Source organism: Pimephales promelas, chromosome 12 (genome assembly GCF_988280905.1).
Source record: "Pimephales promelas chromosome 12, fPimPro1.hap1.1, whole genome shotgun sequence".
Classification (NCBI taxonomy): Eukaryota; Metazoa; Chordata; class Actinopteri; order Cypriniformes; family Leuciscidae; genus Pimephales; species Pimephales promelas.
This window is the reverse complement of record NC_142780.1, coordinates 7,788,170-7,808,969: the sequence shown is the minus strand read 5'-3', so window position 1 is coordinate 7,808,969 and position 20,800 is coordinate 7,788,170. Positions and strand designations below refer to the sequence as shown.

At 43.0% G+C, this 20,800-nt stretch overlaps 1 protein-coding gene across 1 annotated transcript in view; it reads left to right on the top strand.

Annotated features, from left to right (window-relative positions):
• The window catches only part of LOC148976928 (uncharacterized), a 189,449-nt gene that overhangs the window by 118,468 nt on the left and 50,181 nt on the right, over window positions 1-20,800 (top strand). Inside the window, exon 4 of the mRNA XM_089117456.1 lies at window positions 8,244-8,290. Within this exon, the coding sequence (XP_088973582.1) occupies window positions 8,244-8,290 (47 nt within the window). The remainder of the gene's footprint in view (window positions 1-8,243; window positions 8,291-20,800) is intronic.

Here is a 20,800-nt window from a genome sequence, read left to right as displayed (position 1 = left end):
TTATGTAGGGGTGTTTGTGTTGGTTATTAAAAATTTGAACTTTGAGGGTTCCTAAAAATGTAAACAGAACAAACATAATAAAATAAAATAAAACTGATTTTTGGAAAAAAAAACTGTATAGGGTCCTACTGGTGCATTAAAGTCCTGTTAATGGCTGTCTAAAATGCACATCATACGTTTGCAGCATTTTCTGATTTACACGGTAAAGGAAAGTTATATTTCTATGATTCATCAGCATAAAGCTTTAATACTAACGAATGCCACACTCTCATTCCAGCAGGAATAACTGTGTGCAACTGAAGTTTACTCAGTTGTTCAGGCAGAGCTTAAAACCCATTTTTAAACACTTAAAAAAGTCCAAAACCTCTTATGGCCTCTTGTTTATTGCTGTTACGGAACAGGGAGGTTTGAACGAAGTTGAAATATTGTTTTACAGTAATTTGAAATCTTCCATTTAGCTTAATTACCATACAGCTGGTTTCAGTTTTATCCACAGCAGAACATTCTCACCACTAATTTGAACTGGTTCCACTGCTATTGAGTGTTGCAGCAAAAACACTCTCCAATTCAGAAACCAGTGCTGCATCAGCGTGTCCTGGCTGACCCCACAAGAGCAGAAATACAGAAGAGCCACAATAGAGACGAAAACAAGATCTTTGTCTCATTTGCACTCTTAGCGGCTTCTAGGCTATTGCTAACCCAGCATTGTAGAGGCTTCGAGACTAACAAGATGCATATGCAGATGTGAGTCTCTGAGGCTGGTGCGCTCTCGTGAGACACATTTTATTGTGCTGTTTCCCACCAGCAGAGGCTCATGGGAATCTTAATAACATGGGCTTCCCAAAACTCCACTTTGAATCACCCTGGCTAATATACACACTATGAACTTATGATTCATTTGGAGGAAACACAAAGCAGATAATACAACCCGATCTCACGGGAATTCGTACGAATTTTACGAGGTGGCTAATTCGTAACAATTCATACGACCTCAGTCGTACAAATTAGTACGATTTTTGCTAAATCGTACATATTTTACGAATTGGCCAATTCGTATGAATTCGTACGAATGACCTACCCCTGACCCCGCCCCTAAACATAACCGTCACGTGGGTTTAGACAAATCGTATGAATTTGCACGAGTGAGGTCGTACGAATTAGTACGAATTAGCCACTTTTTAATCACTCGTACGAATTCGTACGAATTGGTCGTGAGATAGGGTAGGATAATACAATTAGTCAAAACAAAAGGTCATGTACAACCAGTCATTGTCCTGATGAAACAGGATGTTAATGGATGATGCCCTCTGTGGTAGTTGGTGCCCTATGCAGAATGCATATAGGGAGTAGCGGTATTGGTCATTCACCGGAATTGACAAGTTAAAGCTAACTGGATAGGTAAGACGGTTAAAGGGATAGGTCACCCAAAAATGAAAATTACCCAGGTGATTTACTTGGCCTCAAGATGACATTCTGCTTTCAAACAAATATAATCGGAGTTATATTAAAAAATATCCTTGCTCTTCCAAGCATTATAATGGCAGTGATTGGCCAGTTTCTGTTTTGAAGTCCATAAAAGTGCATACAAGTACGTTCGTGTAAGAAAAATATTCACATTTAAAACTTGATTTTAATATTTGCATTGCACAATCTCTGTGTGCGAGTAACTGTTTGTATGTGTGAGTGTGTGCTTCAATAAAGGCAGTGAATTCATGTAGAACAGTGATTAAACTGACTGTAAACAACTGCGGTGATCCTGGATTGGTGGACGGCTCGACACTCCTCCGCCGCCTGGTGGACGGTGACGGCTCCTCCGAGTTCAGGCAGTAAGCAAGAGTTCTCCGTTCCCTGCTCCTCCCCATCGTGGTTGATGGTGGCAGGCTCCAGATCATGGTGAACAGTGGTGACTCCTGCACTCCCTTGCAGATGGCAGCCGCCACTTCAGAACCCAGGTGGCCGGCAGCGGGTTAGTCCCTCCCCCGGCAACTTACTCCAGCGCACCGCCTCGATCATCCATGGCGGAGGACTCTATTCAGACGTGCTCGATGGCACCGCAGATTCCTCGCTGCGACGAGGGCTCTTTGACAGCGCGTTCCTCATTCCTCCCGGGTTTCGGGTTTCTCATACCTCTTTAGAGCATATTGCAGGTAAAAAAAAAAATCGAAATTTATAGATAACCTTGTATGAAAATACCATATGAAAAGTTAATGCAGGATTTAAAATGTTTTAAAATAACATAAGGGCACTAATTTAAAAGATAAAGTGAGCGTTTCTTGGACTGCTAGTAAAAACTGCTTTTTTTTTCAACATCGCGTCATTTGACGTCATATCAGGGAGCCGCAGCCTCGGCTCAGAGGAGAGCAGGCTGGTGTTCAGTGAGAGCGCTCGTCAGTCGGTGTGCTTTCGTTAGTTTTTGTATTTTAATGTATCATTGTCATGGTAAATTATTGTGTTTGTGCAGATTGCAAAAACTCCAGCCTGTCAGGACTTCAAGATCGAGTCCACAAGTTTCCATTACAATAAAAGTGACGGTGCTATATAGCCTATCTTTCGTTCCTGGTGCGGTTTGAGCAGGTGAAGAGACGGGATTTCTCTTCTGCATCGGCTCGGAAAACGCGGTCGTGTGTAGCGTTCACTTCAGATCATATGATTAGCATCCCGGCAATATGATGGAGTTCAACGTGGTATGCCGAAGCAAGAATATTGATCGTCGTATACTACCAATATGGCATCAAATAGTGTTATATGGGTAACTTAGTCATGTCATGCCCTAAATAGAACTTGTAATTGAAAAACAAAATTGGTTGTTTAAATACTCAAATCTTTAATGTTCTGTTTATGTTATAACCTAGGTGAAAAATATGTATTAAAAATTTACCTAAGTATAGCCTATGCTTTTAGTATAGAAATATACTCAAGTAAAGTTTTTATACATTTAATAGTACATAAATCTACCATAAACATACTAATGTCTGCTGGCCTGTTATAGGATCATAATAATCTGTACAATATTGTGAGCACAATGTATATCGTTAGCGAACGTGTATAGCCTACTATAAGCACGTCTCTCACCTAAAGGCACCTGTCCTGTTCTCCTCACATCACAGGTCAATTTTTCTCTGACCATTCTGTCTGACATTATCCTGGCCTGTCCCTGATCTCTTTAGCATAGCAGGCTCATAACTTTATGGCTTGATCCGTCATACGAGTATTTCCTCAGCGTCCGAAATGTCATGCGATCCATTGTTTTCCTGTTGTGTGAATCGCCGGCTCTCCCACTCATTGTGTCACGCCCGCCACGCCCATTTTCAGACGCGGAAGTAAAATTTTCTCACAAAAACGACTGCAGAAGCTTCTGTAGCGTGTTTATACGTATATTTTAAAGAAAATCTAGTTCCTACATTGTTTTTATATGCATTGACTCGTTGGGTCCTCTAACCTGCAATATGCCCTTTAATATTTGGACCACTTCTATTATTGATTGCTATCAGGATGTGAGGACAGTTTCAATCATTATAAAAAAAAAAAATAAAAAAAAAATGATGAAAAAATCGTGACAGCCCCAGCCTGACTTCGTCAAACTCATATTCAAGAAAGAATATGAGTCTGAAACTCCTCCATTGGGCTTTGATTATGAGGCGTGTCGTAACCGAACCAGGACAACCCCCCCCCCCCCCCCTCTGCACTCAATTGGATAGTCGGTAGACCTACCAACCAATCAGAGCAACGCATAAGTCAACTCCTTTGCATAGCGCAGTTTTCAAATACAGAACGTAGCCTACTTTATTTATTTTAGAAGTTAAATAAAGAGTGTTACTTCTTTTACTTACTTCTCCATGAGTGCCACCAAAGCAGAAACCACAACTACTACTACTAAGTCGTCCTCAGACGAGCCTTCCATCGTTGCCTCCATGCATCCCGATTCTCCATGCATCCGGCCAGTTCGTTGGTGCTCTGGGCTCCCGCATCCCTCTTGAGTATGTCCCTGTATGTTAGCGTGGGGCGTCCTCTTGACCTGTGGCCATGTGTTGGTTCCCATAGCACCAGCTTGCTGGCTGGCAGCTCTCGATGCCTTCGGCAATGTCCTGCAAGTCTCATTCTCCTCACAGAAATCTTGTCGGTCACTCTTGATACTCCCTCATAGAGGATTTTGTTGGTTACATGCATTCCCTTACTGATATTAAGCACTGCACGGAGCATCCTGGTGTAGCACCCGTCCAGGGACTTCTCTAGGGTTGGATTCAGTGTCCAGCATTCACTGCCATAGAGGAGAACAGACTCTACCGTTGCGTAGAATAAGCTGAGTCTGATTTGGCGGGAGAGGCTGGAGTTCCATACACTGTTCATGCCGTTCAGGGCCCTCCACGCAAGTGCCTTCCTCACTTTTAGATCACGCTCTGTTGAGTTAACCCATGCGCCCAGGTACTTAAAATCCTCAACTTCCTTCAGCACAGTGTCTCCTACTGTTATCAGAGGTTGATGTTCCGGTGGTATGTTGTAGGTCATGACCTCGGTTTTCTTCGCATTTACCCTAAGGCCAACCTTAGTGCACTCTAGCTCCACCCTGTGTAGTAGTTCTTGAGCTTGTTCCATGCTATTGGAGAGCAGACTGATGTCATCCGCATATTCAAGGTCTGTCAAGACTACTGCCGGGTGCCGACTTGATTTCCTTGGTGTCAAAGTTCCTGCTCTCGCCCACTGATTGCCTTCTTGAGTGCATAGTCAAGGACTATGATGAAGAGGAAGGGGGCTAATGTATCCCCTTGCATAACTCCAGCCCGGATGTCAAACTCCTCGCTGTTGCCATCTGGAGTCACCACCCTGGCCCTTGTCCCTGAGTACATGGACTCTATTGCTCGGAGTAGGTTCGGAGGAATTCTGTATGCCTTCAGGATCTTCATCATCATCCCTCGGTGAATCGAGTCAAATGCCTTTTTGAAGTCTATGAAACATAAGACTGCAGTCAGTTTGTCCTTCCTCACCTCCTCTATCAGTCTCCTGAGTGCCAAAATCTGGGTTGTAGCAGTTCGCCCTACTCGAAAGCCATTCTGATTTACTCTCAAGTGAGGGTCGATTGTTTGCCGGACCCTGTTTAGAATCATGCGGTTGTAGATTTTGGCAGTGATACAGGTCAGGCTGATACCTCGGTAGTTGTCTGGCTTCGAGAGGTCTCCCGATTTGGGCACTGGCACGATGTTTGATAGAGACCACATATCAGGCTGCCGATGGTGAAGCAGAGCAAGGTTGCAAAACTCCAAAATGATGTCATCAAGATCACAGTTCTTCAGCACCTCTGGGGGTATGCCATCCGGGCCAGCGCTTTTTCCCGATCTTACTGTGGCTTTTGCCCTGACGAGCTCACCGAGTGTGAAGGGACCATCATTGATGTTCAGGTTTGGGAGGTCTGATTGTATTTCCTCTTCCACAGCCACGTCTGCTGTTTCTCCCAGCAGCCTTTTGAAGTGGCTTGACCAGGTCGCCACCCTCTCCTCCGGGCTGTGTCCCTTCACCTGTCCCTCCTTGGTCCTCTTCCGCCCCGTCATTTCATTGATGACCCTCCATGCTTCCCCATACTGCCGTTCCCCTTGCGCCACCTGCACCCTCCGCACTCTTTCCATCAGTTCCTCCCCTTTGATGGTATCATAGGTTCTGAAAAGAAACTGTTTTGCTTCGTTCAGCTCACTGCGCCTCTCCTCAGTTGGTTCCCGCTCAAAGTTGAGGCGGCATTCCTCCACCATCCCACGTGCTGCAATGACCTCTGGGTGTTTTGATCGCAGGGAGGTTCTGACTTTCTCCATCTTAGGCACGCACAGTCTGGTCGCCTCCTCGTTCACTGTGACGAATCTCCTGTATTCGCTGCTTGCCCCCGCTCCCCTGTCCAGCTGCTGGAATCGTCTCTTCACCTCCTCTGTGTATCTGGTTAGAAGGCCAGGGTCGCTTGAGAAAGCTTTCCAGTTATACCGGATTTTGGGGCTTGGTTTGGGGGCCCTGAGGCTCAGGCGAACCCTCATTGAGACCACACGGTGATCTGAGCCCACAGAGCTAAAAGTGCTGTATGGCTCAGCATTCATGATGGAATTCCTCCACTTCTTCCTCACTAAGATGTAATCTAGCTGCCGTAGCATTCCTGAGGCTCGGTCTCTGAAGGTCCACCTCTTTCCTGTTCTCTTCTGGAAGATGGTATTTGCCGCCAGTAACTCGTGCTCGGTGAGGAAGGCAGTGAGGTAAGTGCCATTGCGGTTGGTAGAGTCATGGTAGGGGAAGAGTACGTCCTCTGGTCCAAGCCTCGCATTGAAGTCCCCAAGGATTGCCAGGAAGTTGTGCGTTGGGACGCCGCGAACCGCTCTTACAAGGTCCTCAAAGAACTTCTCCACCTCGTCAGATGGCGCCACGTTGGTGGGTGAGTACACAACTATGACTGTTGTTACTGGGTTATCCAAGAACTCTGCGCACATAATCCTGTCGGTGTGGTGGTAGACCCGATGTAGAGCCTTACGTGCCCGTGGGGCCAGCATTAACCCGACACCTCCTGTTGCGGCTTGGGCATCATTCTTCCACGCTGATACGGAAATGAACGTGCTTCTCTCCACTCTGTGGTACAGTATCGGGTCTTCAGTTTGCACTCTCCTGTGTTCTTGGACCCCCAGGATCTCCACTCCCCTTTCCTCTGCACAATGTGCAAGTTCTATCAACCTCGCTTCTTCTCTCACTGTGCATGCGTTGAAGGTTCCCATTACAACTGGTCTCCGACAGCGCATGAGTGCATTGGACGGGGTGGTGTAGTCAGACAGGACCCTCCCTGAGACAATCTCTGGGTTTAAGGTCCCGTTGTCATGGTGTCCTCCCGGAGGAGGACCAGCACCACCGTCCGCTGCGGTGTTCCTACGGACTCCCGCCGTTGGAAGTATAGGATTTGGGATGTCTTTGTGCTCCATGGTTGGCTTTACTATGCTTATAGCGGACTGTGGGGCGTAACTCCTCATAGTCCCGATTTAATTTCAGAGTGACCTTCTCTTAGACAGGTTGCCATCCAAGGCTGTGAGCCCCATCTACCCATAAACGACCACAGGCTTTTCATTACGTCCCATCTTCTTAACGACCGTCAGAGCTAGCTGAGAAGTTACACTTTTCCCGAATCATGTAGGAAGGACGCCAAACATATCTTTCCGATCGACAAATGCCTTGATTGCAGTTCTCTGTTTGTCTATTAAAATGAATGTGCTGTCGATTTTTTTTTTACAAAAGACGTGACAGCGGAATCTATACATCTCAATTCTCCAGCTGCAGTCATCTTTGACAAGCGCACTTTGATGACATGAGGATTACGTTACTGAAGACCACCTGTCAATCATTGTATAAAGCCCGCCCTGGCAATATGATTGGCCCGATGATTTCTGAACCGATCATAATTACTCCTCAATGGATCGAGTCCAGACCGAACTTCCCGTCCAAAAAATGTTGCGGACGGAGTTCGGGCTGGCATCCAGGCTATGACAGCTCTACATTTATCTCCAAATCACAAATTAATTTGTTTTTATTATTTGCATCACTTTTGTCCATCCATTTAAAAACAGTCCACAAAACCAAAACTTTCACGAAAATACACAAAGTGCCCTATTTTAACAATCTGAAACGTAAGTATCAAGCACGAAACGTAACTTTGTGGGCGGATCTTGGACGCTTTTGCTATTTTACCGGTGGGATAAATGACTCTTGTACCAGGTTTTTTCTGGTCATTGCCGCAATTTTTTTCTGGAACTGCAAAATAGCACCAGCGATTGTTTGCGCCAAAGTTAGCGCAAGTTCATTTCCTAGTTTACCGACGTGCGTCTGTGGAGGGAAAAGTCAAGATAGGGCCCAAAGACATAATTATAGTAATCCATATGAATTAAGTAGTTTAATCCAAGTTTTTTGAAGAGTCAAAATCCCACGAAATTCAGTTTATAGTTATTACATTTTGATCAGATGATTATGTGGACAAACATTTAATTTATCTATTTATTATTATTATTAATAAAAAAAAAGTAAGCAGTCAACCTTTACTTGTTGACAATTTGTCTATATACTGTAAACTGCTTCTAAATGGTCCGATTACAGTTTCTGTTGGACATATAATGTAATGCATATCCAGTCTTCACAACTATTTTCCTTTTGTAGTTTAGCAGTCAGTTATATTTGCCCTTTCTCAGGCAGACAGCATGCCATTATAGCATTGCTAATATGTCTTTATATTTTCCTTCCAGATCGGACCAGCTGCAGTGCTGACGAGAGGAACAGGATGATTTGCTTGGTACGTGCTCTTGTTTTCATTCTGTCCATTACATGAGTGTACAGCTTGACCATTTCTTCAAATTGTTTAAGCATGGGATCATTGTAGAAAAACAGGAAGTCACAGAAGCAGCTGTTTGTTGTGACATGTTCACTCAGACTCCTGATTTGTTTCTTTTCTTTCGATTTGAGGCTTCCAGATCTTTGGTCTCAAACGTACAGTACGTAGGTTTGGAGGTGTGGGTTAAATGAAGTAGTTGTTTTCACATGACAAATGTGAAATTAGTGTGGCCCAGTTTTGAACCATGAGTACAATATGACATTTTCTATTACAATGTTACATCAAAAGTGATGCCTGAATCACAAATTAATCAGAGTTTAAGTCAGTGAATCAGTCAAATGCCTAAGCAAAACAAATCTTTCTGAATATTATGGATAGTTTACAAAGCGTTCTGAGTGATTTACGCTTATTGCAACAGTAAGGAGTGCTGGATAAAACTAAATTTATAACTTCTTAGCAATGAAGAAGGGCTTTCCAAAAGCGTATAAGAACAGTAATAGTACAAGAAAGCACTTTTAAAACATATCACCTGCCAAGAAGTATTGAAATAGTACTAGCCCAGACAGCAAACTGACATTGAATCAACGTGGAAACGACGTCTCTCATGACATTGAAACAACGTTGATTTGCTCATCGAATTAACGTTGAACCAACGTCAGACGCGGCATTATTCAAAGCTAAATGAAATCGAAAATTGGTTTGCTTTCATAACGTTGAAACAACGCGTTGATTTCAAGTTGATTTTCCGTTAGTTTTGAAAGAATGACCCGTCTGACGTTGGTTCAACGTTAATTCGATGAGCAAAACAATGTCAGATCAACGTTGTTTCGATGTCATATTTCCACGTTGATTCAATGTCAGTTTGCTATCTGGGAGTACATTGATAGTACAATAAAATACAAACTACTTGGAAAATATACTTGAACGTTATTCAATAAAATAAATTTGAAGGGTTGGCCCAATTCTATTTTGTAAAGGCAGCGCTAATTTGGGATTGAACAGTTGGATTTAACCCAAATGATTTTCAAAACTTGCGACGTAAAATAACAGTATTGACATTTGCAGGTGTCTGTGTCCCTGTATATCACAGTAGAGAAACCTGTTGCACATATGGATTGTGTAATGAGACAGTCCCTTCCATCAGAATCTGTCAGAACTTGCTGTCTAACTTGTTCTTCAAAAGACCCGAATCTCTAAGCTTGAAGACTGCTGTGATATAACATCATGAGGATGAGTGATTGTATCGTTAGACTGTCATGAGCAGCCTTCTGCTCCATGTTCACAGCTGCAGCTGAGTACAGTGTCTCTGTTGATAACTCTGTCAAATCTAAAGTTCACAGACAGACACATTCGATCACTTCCTTATATCTACTGCAGATTCACTGCAAAATAATGAGATTCCTGGATGAACTCTGCTGGCTGGTGTTATGAAGAGACAAGCAAGGCCTGTTTGCAGGAACTGACTAACAACAGTTTATAAGCTGGAGTTCCCCTTGTGTGCATGTGTGTTTGTTCAGCACGTTCTCATTATCCGGCTGTTTTACTTATGCTTGGGAAGTGCATGTCAACAGGAGTCTGCCTGAGGGAAAAAGGGAGGGTCTCTCTGTCTGTGTGTGTGCACATATCCACCAGGCCCCGTCTGTCAGGTCATTGGGTTTCTTGGAGACTCCAGGGGTGTGTGAAGGTCGGCAGGGAGGGAGGAGGTGTGTGTCGGGTAGCGTGCCGAGTGTTGACAGTGTGTGTGTGTGTGTGTGTGAGAGTGGTGCCAGGACAGGAAGTGGAACAGCATGGAGATGCTTCTCCTGCACAAACCCTGTGTAGCATCAGCGACTCTCCTTTATTAACATGCAAATGTTTTTCTCCGTCTGTGTGTGTTTGTGTACACAATGAGACACTGTAGCTGATAGAGTGTCATACAGTCTGCACACAATGAGCTGTTGTTTGTTAGGTTTGAAAAAGGGTCATGTGTCTGATTTATTCTGTCTGCATATTGAAGCTTACTGTAATCCGATTCACAGATAAATAGTTAAAGGATATTTACTGTTCATGGCACACTGGCGCTGTTCAGTGTGTCATGAATGGATTGTGTTGCTGTGTGACATTTGAACTGCTCTGAGCATCAGAATCCTTGCTGGGTTTGCTTCTAGTGGTTGATTTTTGGCAGTTTTTATTGACCAGCATTTGCTGGTAAGTTTTTCTTTCCAGTAGGTTTTTTCAGTTTATCTGGCCAATAAGAGCAGGATGCACTAAGAACTCAAAAGTTATATATATATATATATATATATATATATATTTAGAATTATACCATGCAGTTGCCATTAAAAATGTTAAACAGATTCATTTTTTTTGTTAAAATAACTAATGTCCAATTATTTGATCAAATATTATGTAAAATAACTTTGATTTTTTTTTTTTTTGCATGTGTTATTTATGTTTAAATTAAACAGCATGATTGGCTTAATATGTCATCATGTACCCTCCTCTCTAAGATATCGGCATCAGCCATCAAAAATGATTCTCTGAAACTTCAACATGTTTAATGTAAAAATGATTCTCTGAAACTTAAACTGTTTGAATGTAAATTTTCTTGTTTTCATCTTGCATGACTGGTTCACAGTGTTTTCAGAGATATTGTCTTGGATCACATGGTTGATCAAGAGAAACAGAAGCACTTCACGGTTGTGTTTGTGATCTGGTGTCAGTTAGCTCACATCCCACGCTTGGTGTCAAACTTTCCAGCACTGATCTAAGACCAGCCTCTGTACACTCAACACAGCCATCTGAAAAAAGGCATGAAGCTGACTTCAGATCAGCAGCTGATGTGATCACAGACTCAGATAACTGAGCCCCTTCCTGAAGAAGAAAGAGCGCTAACTGGGTGGCACGAAGGCCTCCTCCAACCGGATGTTTGCACCGCTCAGTCAAACACCTGCTTTGGGACACCGACGATATGCTAAGCACATGAAGATGTTTACATGGCCTTCTGTGGTTGAGAGATCTGCTCAAGTGAAACCACGTGGGTTGCATGTGGGTCCCTTCCAGAGGTTGCACTTTTAAATATTCTGAGAAAGGCGAGCACTAGAGTCTAAAATACCTTTAGACCAAAATCTGCATGCTAGTCCCAGGTGTTTGTTTGATGTTGGTATATGGTTTACCCAAACAGCCATACTGTTTAAATTCAATACAAATTTATTTGTATAGCTTTTTTCACAATAGACAATGTTTCAAAGCAGCTTTACAGAAAATGCTATTCAGTCCAAATTACAATTCAGAGTAATTTGTTATCAGAGGTAACTGTCTAAGTTACTGTACCTGTTTTTAGAAATGTACATATACAAAATCACAGTTAGCTAGTAATGAATACTTGTTTGTTTACAAATGATTATGACATTTAGAAAAATGGAGCATTGGTTCATGTTGATTCAGAGTTGCGTCATCTGAGGTCTTCGCAGGAGTTGGCGTCTGTTACAGTAACTATACACCAGCAAACGTGACTGATGAAGCAGCTTGACCTGCATAGCCACTGTGTTGAAATGGTAGATCTTGCAAATAGCACCACTGGTCTTTTCATCAAGGCAGCAGGCATGTTTAGATTTAAGGTTTTTGTTAGAACATTTCATGAACAAGGGACGGAGTGCTTCCTCAAAACAATGAGATGAGATGAGAAAATAATCCACTGTTCAAAAACAACAGAACACAACAGAAATATTATGAAACATAATATTTAAAAGTATACAAATCACTGAATGAACTTTACACAGTTATTGAACTGAAGTAAATCAACACTAGGCATGTGATGGTATAACATTTTCATATTACAATTGCTGGAGCTTTTATCATGTTGTTGAATTAGGATACAAAAAAAAGTGGTCCTCCTTACAATTTTAATAACTTTTTTTCTGTAATACTTTATTGGACAGTGTCCTTGCTACATATGTTGCATGTAGTTACTATAATAATAACAGTGAATGATGCATATACATGCAACAACCCCTAAACCAAACCCTTATACTAGCCTTAACCCTATAATAAGATATTGGTATGAATTTATTCATAATTATGGTCATCCTCTCCAACAGAGCTTAGCCAGTCCTCCAGCCCAATGGCTACTGGACGTTTGTAGGGCCTGCGCAGTCTCTGGCGATGCCCTACCAGGATGTCGAGCTACATGTCATGCAACCACCAGCAACGCCTGTCTGAGAGGCTTTCGGTCTCAGATCCCTCCGCTTCATCTCAGCCTGTCAACCTATCGGCTCACTCTTGGCTCCTCCCACCTAGAGACGCTCAGCGTAGTGACTTCTCCGGGTTCCCTCATCCCACCGGCTCCCCCTTAGTCAGTCACTTCCGCTACTTACTTACGGGCCAACCGCTGCACTCCGTCCTTCCACCCCTTCGGCTGCAGCAGGTTCCTTCCCATCGGCCTCTGTCCTCTGTCACACTGTAATTCGACGATCGTCGCCGGAGACGCTAGGCGATGTCGCTCAGCTCCCTTGACCCTCGGTCTGCGCCATTGGATTCACTGGCTCTGTCTCCGTCAATTATCGCCCAGATGTCGACAGCCAAGCCGCTGTGTTGAAGCGGCCTCATATGAATTAATCCGAGCGGCGTCAACATGGATGCAGATACCATATGCCCCAGGAGCATCTGAAATAGTTTCAGTGGTGCCACTGTCCTGTCTGAGCGAGCTCACCCAGTGATCTTCTGGGCAGCCGAGAACTGTTGGGCAAAGATCTTTTGACTGCGTTGCCGAATAACCCAAGGAGAGGGGGGAGTCCAGGGACCAATACTTATCGGTATCCCTCATTTCCGCCAGGTTGAGCCAAAGGTGGCGTTCCTGGAAATCCAGGGTGGACATCGCCTGACCAACGAAACACGTCGGAAACACGTTTCCTTCGTCACCCGGAGGGCGAGGTCAGTTGCCATATGGAGCTCCCAGAGGAGCTCTGAGATAGAACCACCCTTGTGCATGTCCATGAGTGCCTGGGCATGCTGGACTTGCAGAAGCTCCATGGCATGTAGGGCAGAAGCAGCCTGGCCATTGGCTTTAGTCATCGGTTAGACCAGACTAAAACGTTCGGGACGTGTTGGAGGGTTCCACACAAACCCGACCTTCTCGGCGCCTGAGGAAAACATAGCCGCCCATTCTGGATCAGACTCGGGCAACGTTACGCTCCACGAAGGAGGCAATGTAACCAAATCTTCATCTCTGGAGGACTGAAGCTCCCCATCAGCTGGAACCCCAATGGAAATGACTGGTCACCCATGTGAAGGAGTAGTGCGCTCCTTTGAAGGCTCCACCGGCTGCTGCGTTACAGTGGCGTGAGGGGCCCACGGACACTGACTGGGCAGGGAAGCCTTCACAGTAATCGTCAGATCACCCTGGCTACATGCTGAAGTAGCTCTATTTTTAGGGACCAGCATTTCGGGGCATAAGCAGGGACTGCACCTCCTTGAGGTAAGCGAGTCTCGGTCTTAACACTGCCATAGTCATGTTCCCGCAGTGAGAACATGAACTATCACAAAAGCAGAATCAGCATGCTGAATGCCCAAACACAAGAGACAGCTATTGTGGGAACTCTTTGCTCTTTTAGTAGAAAACAAAAAATATAAATTAAAAACTCTTTCAGTGTTGAAGCACCCAGGGATTGCCACGGTGTAACAAGGTTTACACACTCAAATGGAACGCCCACCGAAATCGACACACACAGAGAATGCAATTCTGTGAAAACTGCAGTTTGTGAGCTGTTATGTTCGCGGCCACTGCTGATCGTACCGTCACACCAAGTCAAGTCAAGTCACATTTATTTATATAGCGCTTTTCACAATACAGATTGTATCAAAGCAGCTTCACAGTGATAACATGTAAGTAGCACAACACAGATCAACAACATTGCTAAACACTAAATAAATAACCCCAACTGAGCAAGCTCAAAGCAAGCCAAAAGCAAGGCGACAGTGGCAAGGAACCAAAACTCCATCAGATTGGATGGAGAAAAAACCTTGGGAGAACCCAGGCTCAGTCGGGGGCCAGTTCTCCTCTGGCTTACATTCATATTGTTTAAATATAAATATTAAATATAAATATTGTTTATGAATCAAACGGCGCCATAACATATCGCAGGCGTTGAGTCGTCTCATCACAGGCGTTGAGTCGTCTCATCACAGGCGTTGGGGCATCCGAAATCCCCGTGAGAGGCTGGACACAAAACTGGACCTGACGAACGCCATTTTTCTCGGGACAAGCGTCCCGAGATAACAGCAGAAAGGCAGATGGGAAATAATTAGCATAGCTGATGTTCATAATAATTTCCGTTATAACTCACAAACTCTCCGGTACCTGAACTCTCCGCAACCCAACCATACGCGCCGACCCGTTTGTCTAAAAGGCTGTCGAGCCCCACTGGTGCGTTAAGCAGTTTCAGTGGCAAACGGTTCCGTATGGCATAACAGACGACTAGAAGGTAAGCATTATGTGAATGCTTGACTAAAGAGAAGCGTCTTTAATCTAGTTTTAAACTGTGTCAGCGAGTCAGAGGCTCGGACCGTATCGGGAAGGCCATTCCAGAGTTTTGGAGCTAAATGCGAGAACGCCCTCCCTCCTTTACTGGACTTCGATATCCTAGGAATGACCAGAAGCCTTGAATTTAGTGATCTTAAGGAACGCGGTGGATTGTAGGGCGAAAGAAGGTCCGTTAAGTACATAGGTGCTAAACCATTTAGGGCTTTATAGGTCAGTAGTAGTATTTTGTAGTTGATGCGGAACTTAATAGGTAACCAGTGTAGAGATGATAAAATCGGTGTTATATGATCATATTTTCTTGACCTAGTAAGAACTCTAGCAGCTGCATTTTGTACTAACTGTAGCTTGTTTATTGAGGATGCAGGACAACCAGCTAATAAAGCATTACAGTAATCTAGTCTCGAGGTCATGAATGCGTGAACTAATTTTTCTGCATCAGAAATAGATAGCATGTTACGTAGCTTAGCAATGTTTCTAAGGTGGAAAAAGGCTGTTCTTGTAACATATGAAATATGATTTTCGAACGACAAGTTGCGGTCTAGTATAACACCCAGGTCTTTTACTGTTGTGGATAAAGTAACAGGACATCCGTCTATATTAAAGTTGTATTGTGAGAGGTTTTGTGAGTAGTTTTTTGGACCAATAAGTAATACCTCCGTTTTATCTGAATTTAATAGCAGGAAATTACGCGTCATCCAGCATTTTATATCTTTGAGACACTCTGTCATTTTAGATGAGTTAGTGTTTTCATCTGGTCGTGATGAAATATATAATTGAGTGTCGTCAGCGTAACAGTGGAAATTAATTCCATGTTTTCTTATAATATTACCAAGTGGCAGCATATATATTGAGAATAGCAGAGGGCCTAAAACTGATCCTTGCGGTACTCCATAGTCTACTGACGTTATCTTTGATTTTTTCCCATTTAAACAGACAAAATGAGAACGGTCCGATAAGTACGATCTAAACCAGCTTAATGCCTGTCCCTGGACACCGGTGAAGTTTTGTAGTCGATCCAAGAGTATTATATGATCTATAGTGTCGAACGCAGCGCTAAGATCAAGTAGGACTAGTATTGAGATACAGCCTTGGTCAGAAGCTAAAAGTAAATCATTTGTAATTTTAACTAGCGCAGTTTCTGTACTATGATGCGGTCTGAATCCTGACTGGAATTTTTCATAGATATCATTTTCTTGCAAAAAAGAGCACAATTGAGCGGACACTACTTTTTCAAGTATTTTGGACATAAATGGAAGATTTGAAATGGGTCTGTAATTTGCCAAGTTATTTGGATCTAATTGCGGTTTCTTAATGAGCGGTTTTATTACAGCCAGCTTGTATATTTTTGGGACATGACCTAAAGATAAAGACGAGTTAATAATATTGAGGAGAGGCTCTTCCACTACAGGTAATAGTTCTTTCAGTAGTTTAGTGGGTATTGGATCTAATAAACAAGTTGTTGGTTTAGATGCAATGATAAGTTTATTTAGCTCCTCCTGTCCTATCGTTGTAAAGCGGTTTAGTTGTTCTAGAGGGTCCATAATTGAAGCTGAATCATAAGACACCATAGCGGATTGTACATTTATAATTTTGTTTCGGATGCTTTCTATTTTCGCATTGAAGTAATTCATAAAATCATTACTACTAAACTGTAAAGGTATATTTTGCTCTGGTGATGTCTGTTTATTTGTTAGTCTAGCCACGGTGTTAAATAAAAACCTTGGATTATTTTGGTTATTTTCGATTAGTTTGCGGAGATGCTCAGCCCTGGCTGTTTTTAGTGTCTTTTTATAACGTGACATACTGTCTTTCCACGCGATTCTAAAGACCTCTAAATTAGTTTGTTTCCATTTACGCTCTAAGTTGCGAGTTTCTCTCTTGATAGCATGCGTAGCACTGTTGTACCACGGTGCTTTAATTTTCTCTCGAACCTTTTTTAATCTAATTGGCGCAACAATATCTAATGTACTAGTAAGAATGGTGCTTAAACTGCTAGTCATTTCCTCTAATTCATCTGTTTGTTTGGGTTCACTTAGCAGCTTAGATAGATCAGGTAAGCTATTTGAAAATCCATCTATAGTGGTTGGAAGGATTGTTCTGCCTGGTCTATAACGTGGCGCAACATGACATATTTCAGCAGTACGTATTATGCAAGTCACCATGTAATGATCAGTGACATCATCGCTTTGCGGTATAATATCTATATCAGTTGGATCGGTTCCATATGATATAATTAAATCTAGTGTATGATTTAGACGATGAGTGGGACCACTGACGTTTTGTTTGACCCCAAAGGAGTTTAATAAATCTGTAAACGCAGCCCCTAAAGCATCATTTGTATTATCTACGTGTATGTTAAAATCTCCAGCAATTATTGCTTTATCGACATTTACCAATAGATCCGAGAGAAAGTCTGCGAACTCTTTTAGGAATTCAGCATATGGCCCTGGAGGTCTATATACAGTAGCCAGGGCTAGAGATAATATAGATTTCCTTCTTACATCTAAGAGCGTAACATTTAGCACAAGTACTTCAAATGAATTAAACCTGTGACCTGTTTTCTGAGTAATATTAAAAATATCTTTATAGATTGTTGCAACACCGCCGCCACGACCGATCAGACGAGGCTCATGTTTATAACAGTATCCTGGCGGAGTAGATTCGTTTAGACCGAAATACTCATTTGGTTTAAGCCAGGTTTCAGTAAGGCACAGAACATCGAAGTTATTGTCTGTGACCATTTCATTTACGATAACCGCCTTAGGTGTGAGCGATCTAATGTTTAGGAGACCTAGCTTTAGAAATTGTTTTTGTTGACTGATATTTAGATTTTCTGGTTTAATTACAATAAGATTTTTGCTAGATCCTACACTAGATTTATTGTTTGGCTTCACTAAACGAGGAATAGACACAGTTTCTATATAATGTTCCACACTATGCTTATTAGTTAAGTTTGGACCGCAAAGGCTGTAATTTGGACTTTGACTCATTAGTCATCTGGTGCGTAATGTCTTGGAAATGTTGTCGGACAGCACAGCCGCTCCGATTCGGCTGGGATGGAGACCATCTGTGCTGTACAGCCTCGGTCTTTCCCAAAACAGATGCCAGTTATTTACAAAGTGCAGCCCCTGTTCATTACACAATGACATTAACCATTCATTTAATGCAAAAAGTCTACTGAACCTTTCCTGTCCTTGTCTGTACGTGGGAAGCGGTCCAGACACGATGATCGCTGCTTTAGGCGCTGTGCTGCGTACCGTCTCGATCAGGCTCCTGTAGTCCTTCTTCAGAACCTCCGTCTGCCGCAGCCTGATGTCGTTCGCTCCCGCGTGCAGCACAACAGCTCCGACGCGCTCGTCCCCGTTCAGGATCTCGGGAACCTGTGCAGCAACATCAAGAACACGAGCACCAGGAAAGCAGTGAGTGCGCACTTTACCTTTATCCGAATTAGCGCGGACATGGCGGACTATGGATGTGCCGATGATCACGGCGTCATCGCGTTCCGGCTCGCGAAGAGGGGAGAAGCGGTTCCGGGTGGAGATCTCGAAGACCGGGAGGGGCGGAGAGGCAGCTCTGGCTCGAGTCTTCCGCTGTGTGATCCATGGTCCATGTTGTTTCGGTGCCGGAGTGAATGAAGCCTTAGATGATCGCATCTTCCTCGGCAGAGTAACGTACGGCGTAGATGAACTCGGAGTCAAAGAGTGATTTGATTTGTTAGCGTCGGCGCGTGATGCTTCAAGCGTTGAGCGCCGATCCAGCAGCTCGGCTTGCTTCACCAGCAGACCGCGGATCTGTTTCTCGACGTATTCCAGCTCCTGCTTCACCGTGAAGAGCTCGAATGTGTCTTCATCTGCACTCAAAGGTAATGTTAGACACGCATCTGATATGTTCGCCATTATAACGGATGATCAGTAAATTAGTAGTGATACTACAACTATCACTACTAATTTAGGATTGAAATGTCGGAAATAACCAGGATTCAGTGAAACGGGTGTAAAATGAGACGATCAATAGGCGAGAGGGCACGCGTGGAATGCTAGCGGGCTAAAGGCTAGTAGCCAGGATTTAGGGAGGTTGGATATAAGTAGCGATATCAAAGCAATCCAATTGTTTTTTATAAGGAATACTATCGAGGATAAGTTCACATAATATAAAAATAGAAAGTGCTTGTTTATAAATAAGTGGTAAAGAAGAAAATCAAGGATTTGTGAAGAAATTCTCCGGAGCTACAAACACAAACAACCGATCGCTCGCGCACGCGCAGTATTCAGAGACTATTTTGTAATACTTACTGCCTGCAGGTGATAAAAGATTCCTGACGGATTTATTGCCTTTTAATAATTGTTTGCATTGATAAGACAAGACAATGATATGCAGACAAACTGCGCATTCTCACCGAGCATCAAGATCATGGCATGACGGTCTAGCGGCAGTGCGATCGCGTCTCTCCTTGCGAGGTGCCACTTACGATTGCCTTTTGAAGTTTTCGCCTTTCTTTAACAGGTGTCAGAAAGGAAAGAAAATCCTGTATGCTGCTTCAAAGGCTTGAGTGTCATTAGGGCTAATAGGAATTTAACAGGTGGAGGGATGAAGAGAAACTCATTGTAAAGACTACAAGAAGACTCCCATCTTGTTTAGGCATCACTGAACTTTGTGACCATATCTGAGCTTGGTATGTTGTTGCCCTTGTTGTTCTTTATATTTCTGTTGTCATGTAGTCTAAATCATGTTGAGCATTACTTGGACAATTTAGTTGAAATTACTTTGTTTAGTCAACTTATGACATACATAATTTAAAACATTCATCGGTTTGGTTTTGATATCCAGGAACTCCAAAAAACGAGCCTCCAAGGATCAATACCCCCTCATTTCTCATACATATCTACCCTTCAAGCTTTCTGCATGTTTATAAGATAAAACACCAGCTTTTAAATAAATGGTAAAAATAGACCACCCTGGCTGATGCAATTCACTGAAAGCTATGGCACATCCATCTGTGCAGAATGTGTGCATTCAGGCTCATGGCTCCAGGTGGACTCCACTGGGTGCTGGGTTTTGTTCTGCAGAGCCTCCCAGATGCACAGAATGACTTTACCAGCCGCATGGACAGCCATTATGTAACGTACGGGTAGTGGTCAGCACTCACAAACACTGTGTCTCATACACCGCTATCTCTATGTGTATTACAATATATTTTATGTCGGATATGTGAATCAAGTGCTCGTTTTGGTTACACTTTATTTCGATAGTCCAGGTCTGTAGCCAGCCTATTGAAAGGGGGGACCCCCCTAGGGTTTATATAAAGTCCTCCCCTAGGGGGGTTCGAGGGCATGCTCCCCCATGAGAAAATTTTAAATATTCTGTACTTTAAAGCATAAATCTGATGCATTTTGAGATGCATTTTTTGCCATCTACTGTATCTATACAATAGTTTATTTAGCCTTTTCTTTTAACAGTTTTAAATTTCAGTTACTGTGCGTGTGAAGAATGATAGTGCTCTCCTGTGTTGTGATCTAACAGACACACGGTATAAAGGAACACTGTTAAATTACAGCAATACAGTCCAGCAATATGGTCATTTTATGCAAAACCATAGAGCTTTATCTACATGGCAAGTATAATAGTAACAGTAAATCTCCTTGGAGAGAGTTTCATCATGTTGACTGTCGTAACCGGACGCGACGCACTGAGTGATGCTGAATGGAAAATGAATGACAGACAACCACAGTGGAGGGAAAAGTTTATGTGAACTTGAATTTAATGACTTAAAAATGTATTTGATTGTTTTTGTCGATTGATTTCATAAATAAGATTTCTTACTTGTCCTAAACTACAACAAGTTCGTTTGAATCACCCGAACCCCCCCACCCCCCCACCTACAGGCTTGTAGTCACTTTAGACGTTCTACTAAACTAATTATAAGTAACTTTTCAACTACGTGTCAACTAACT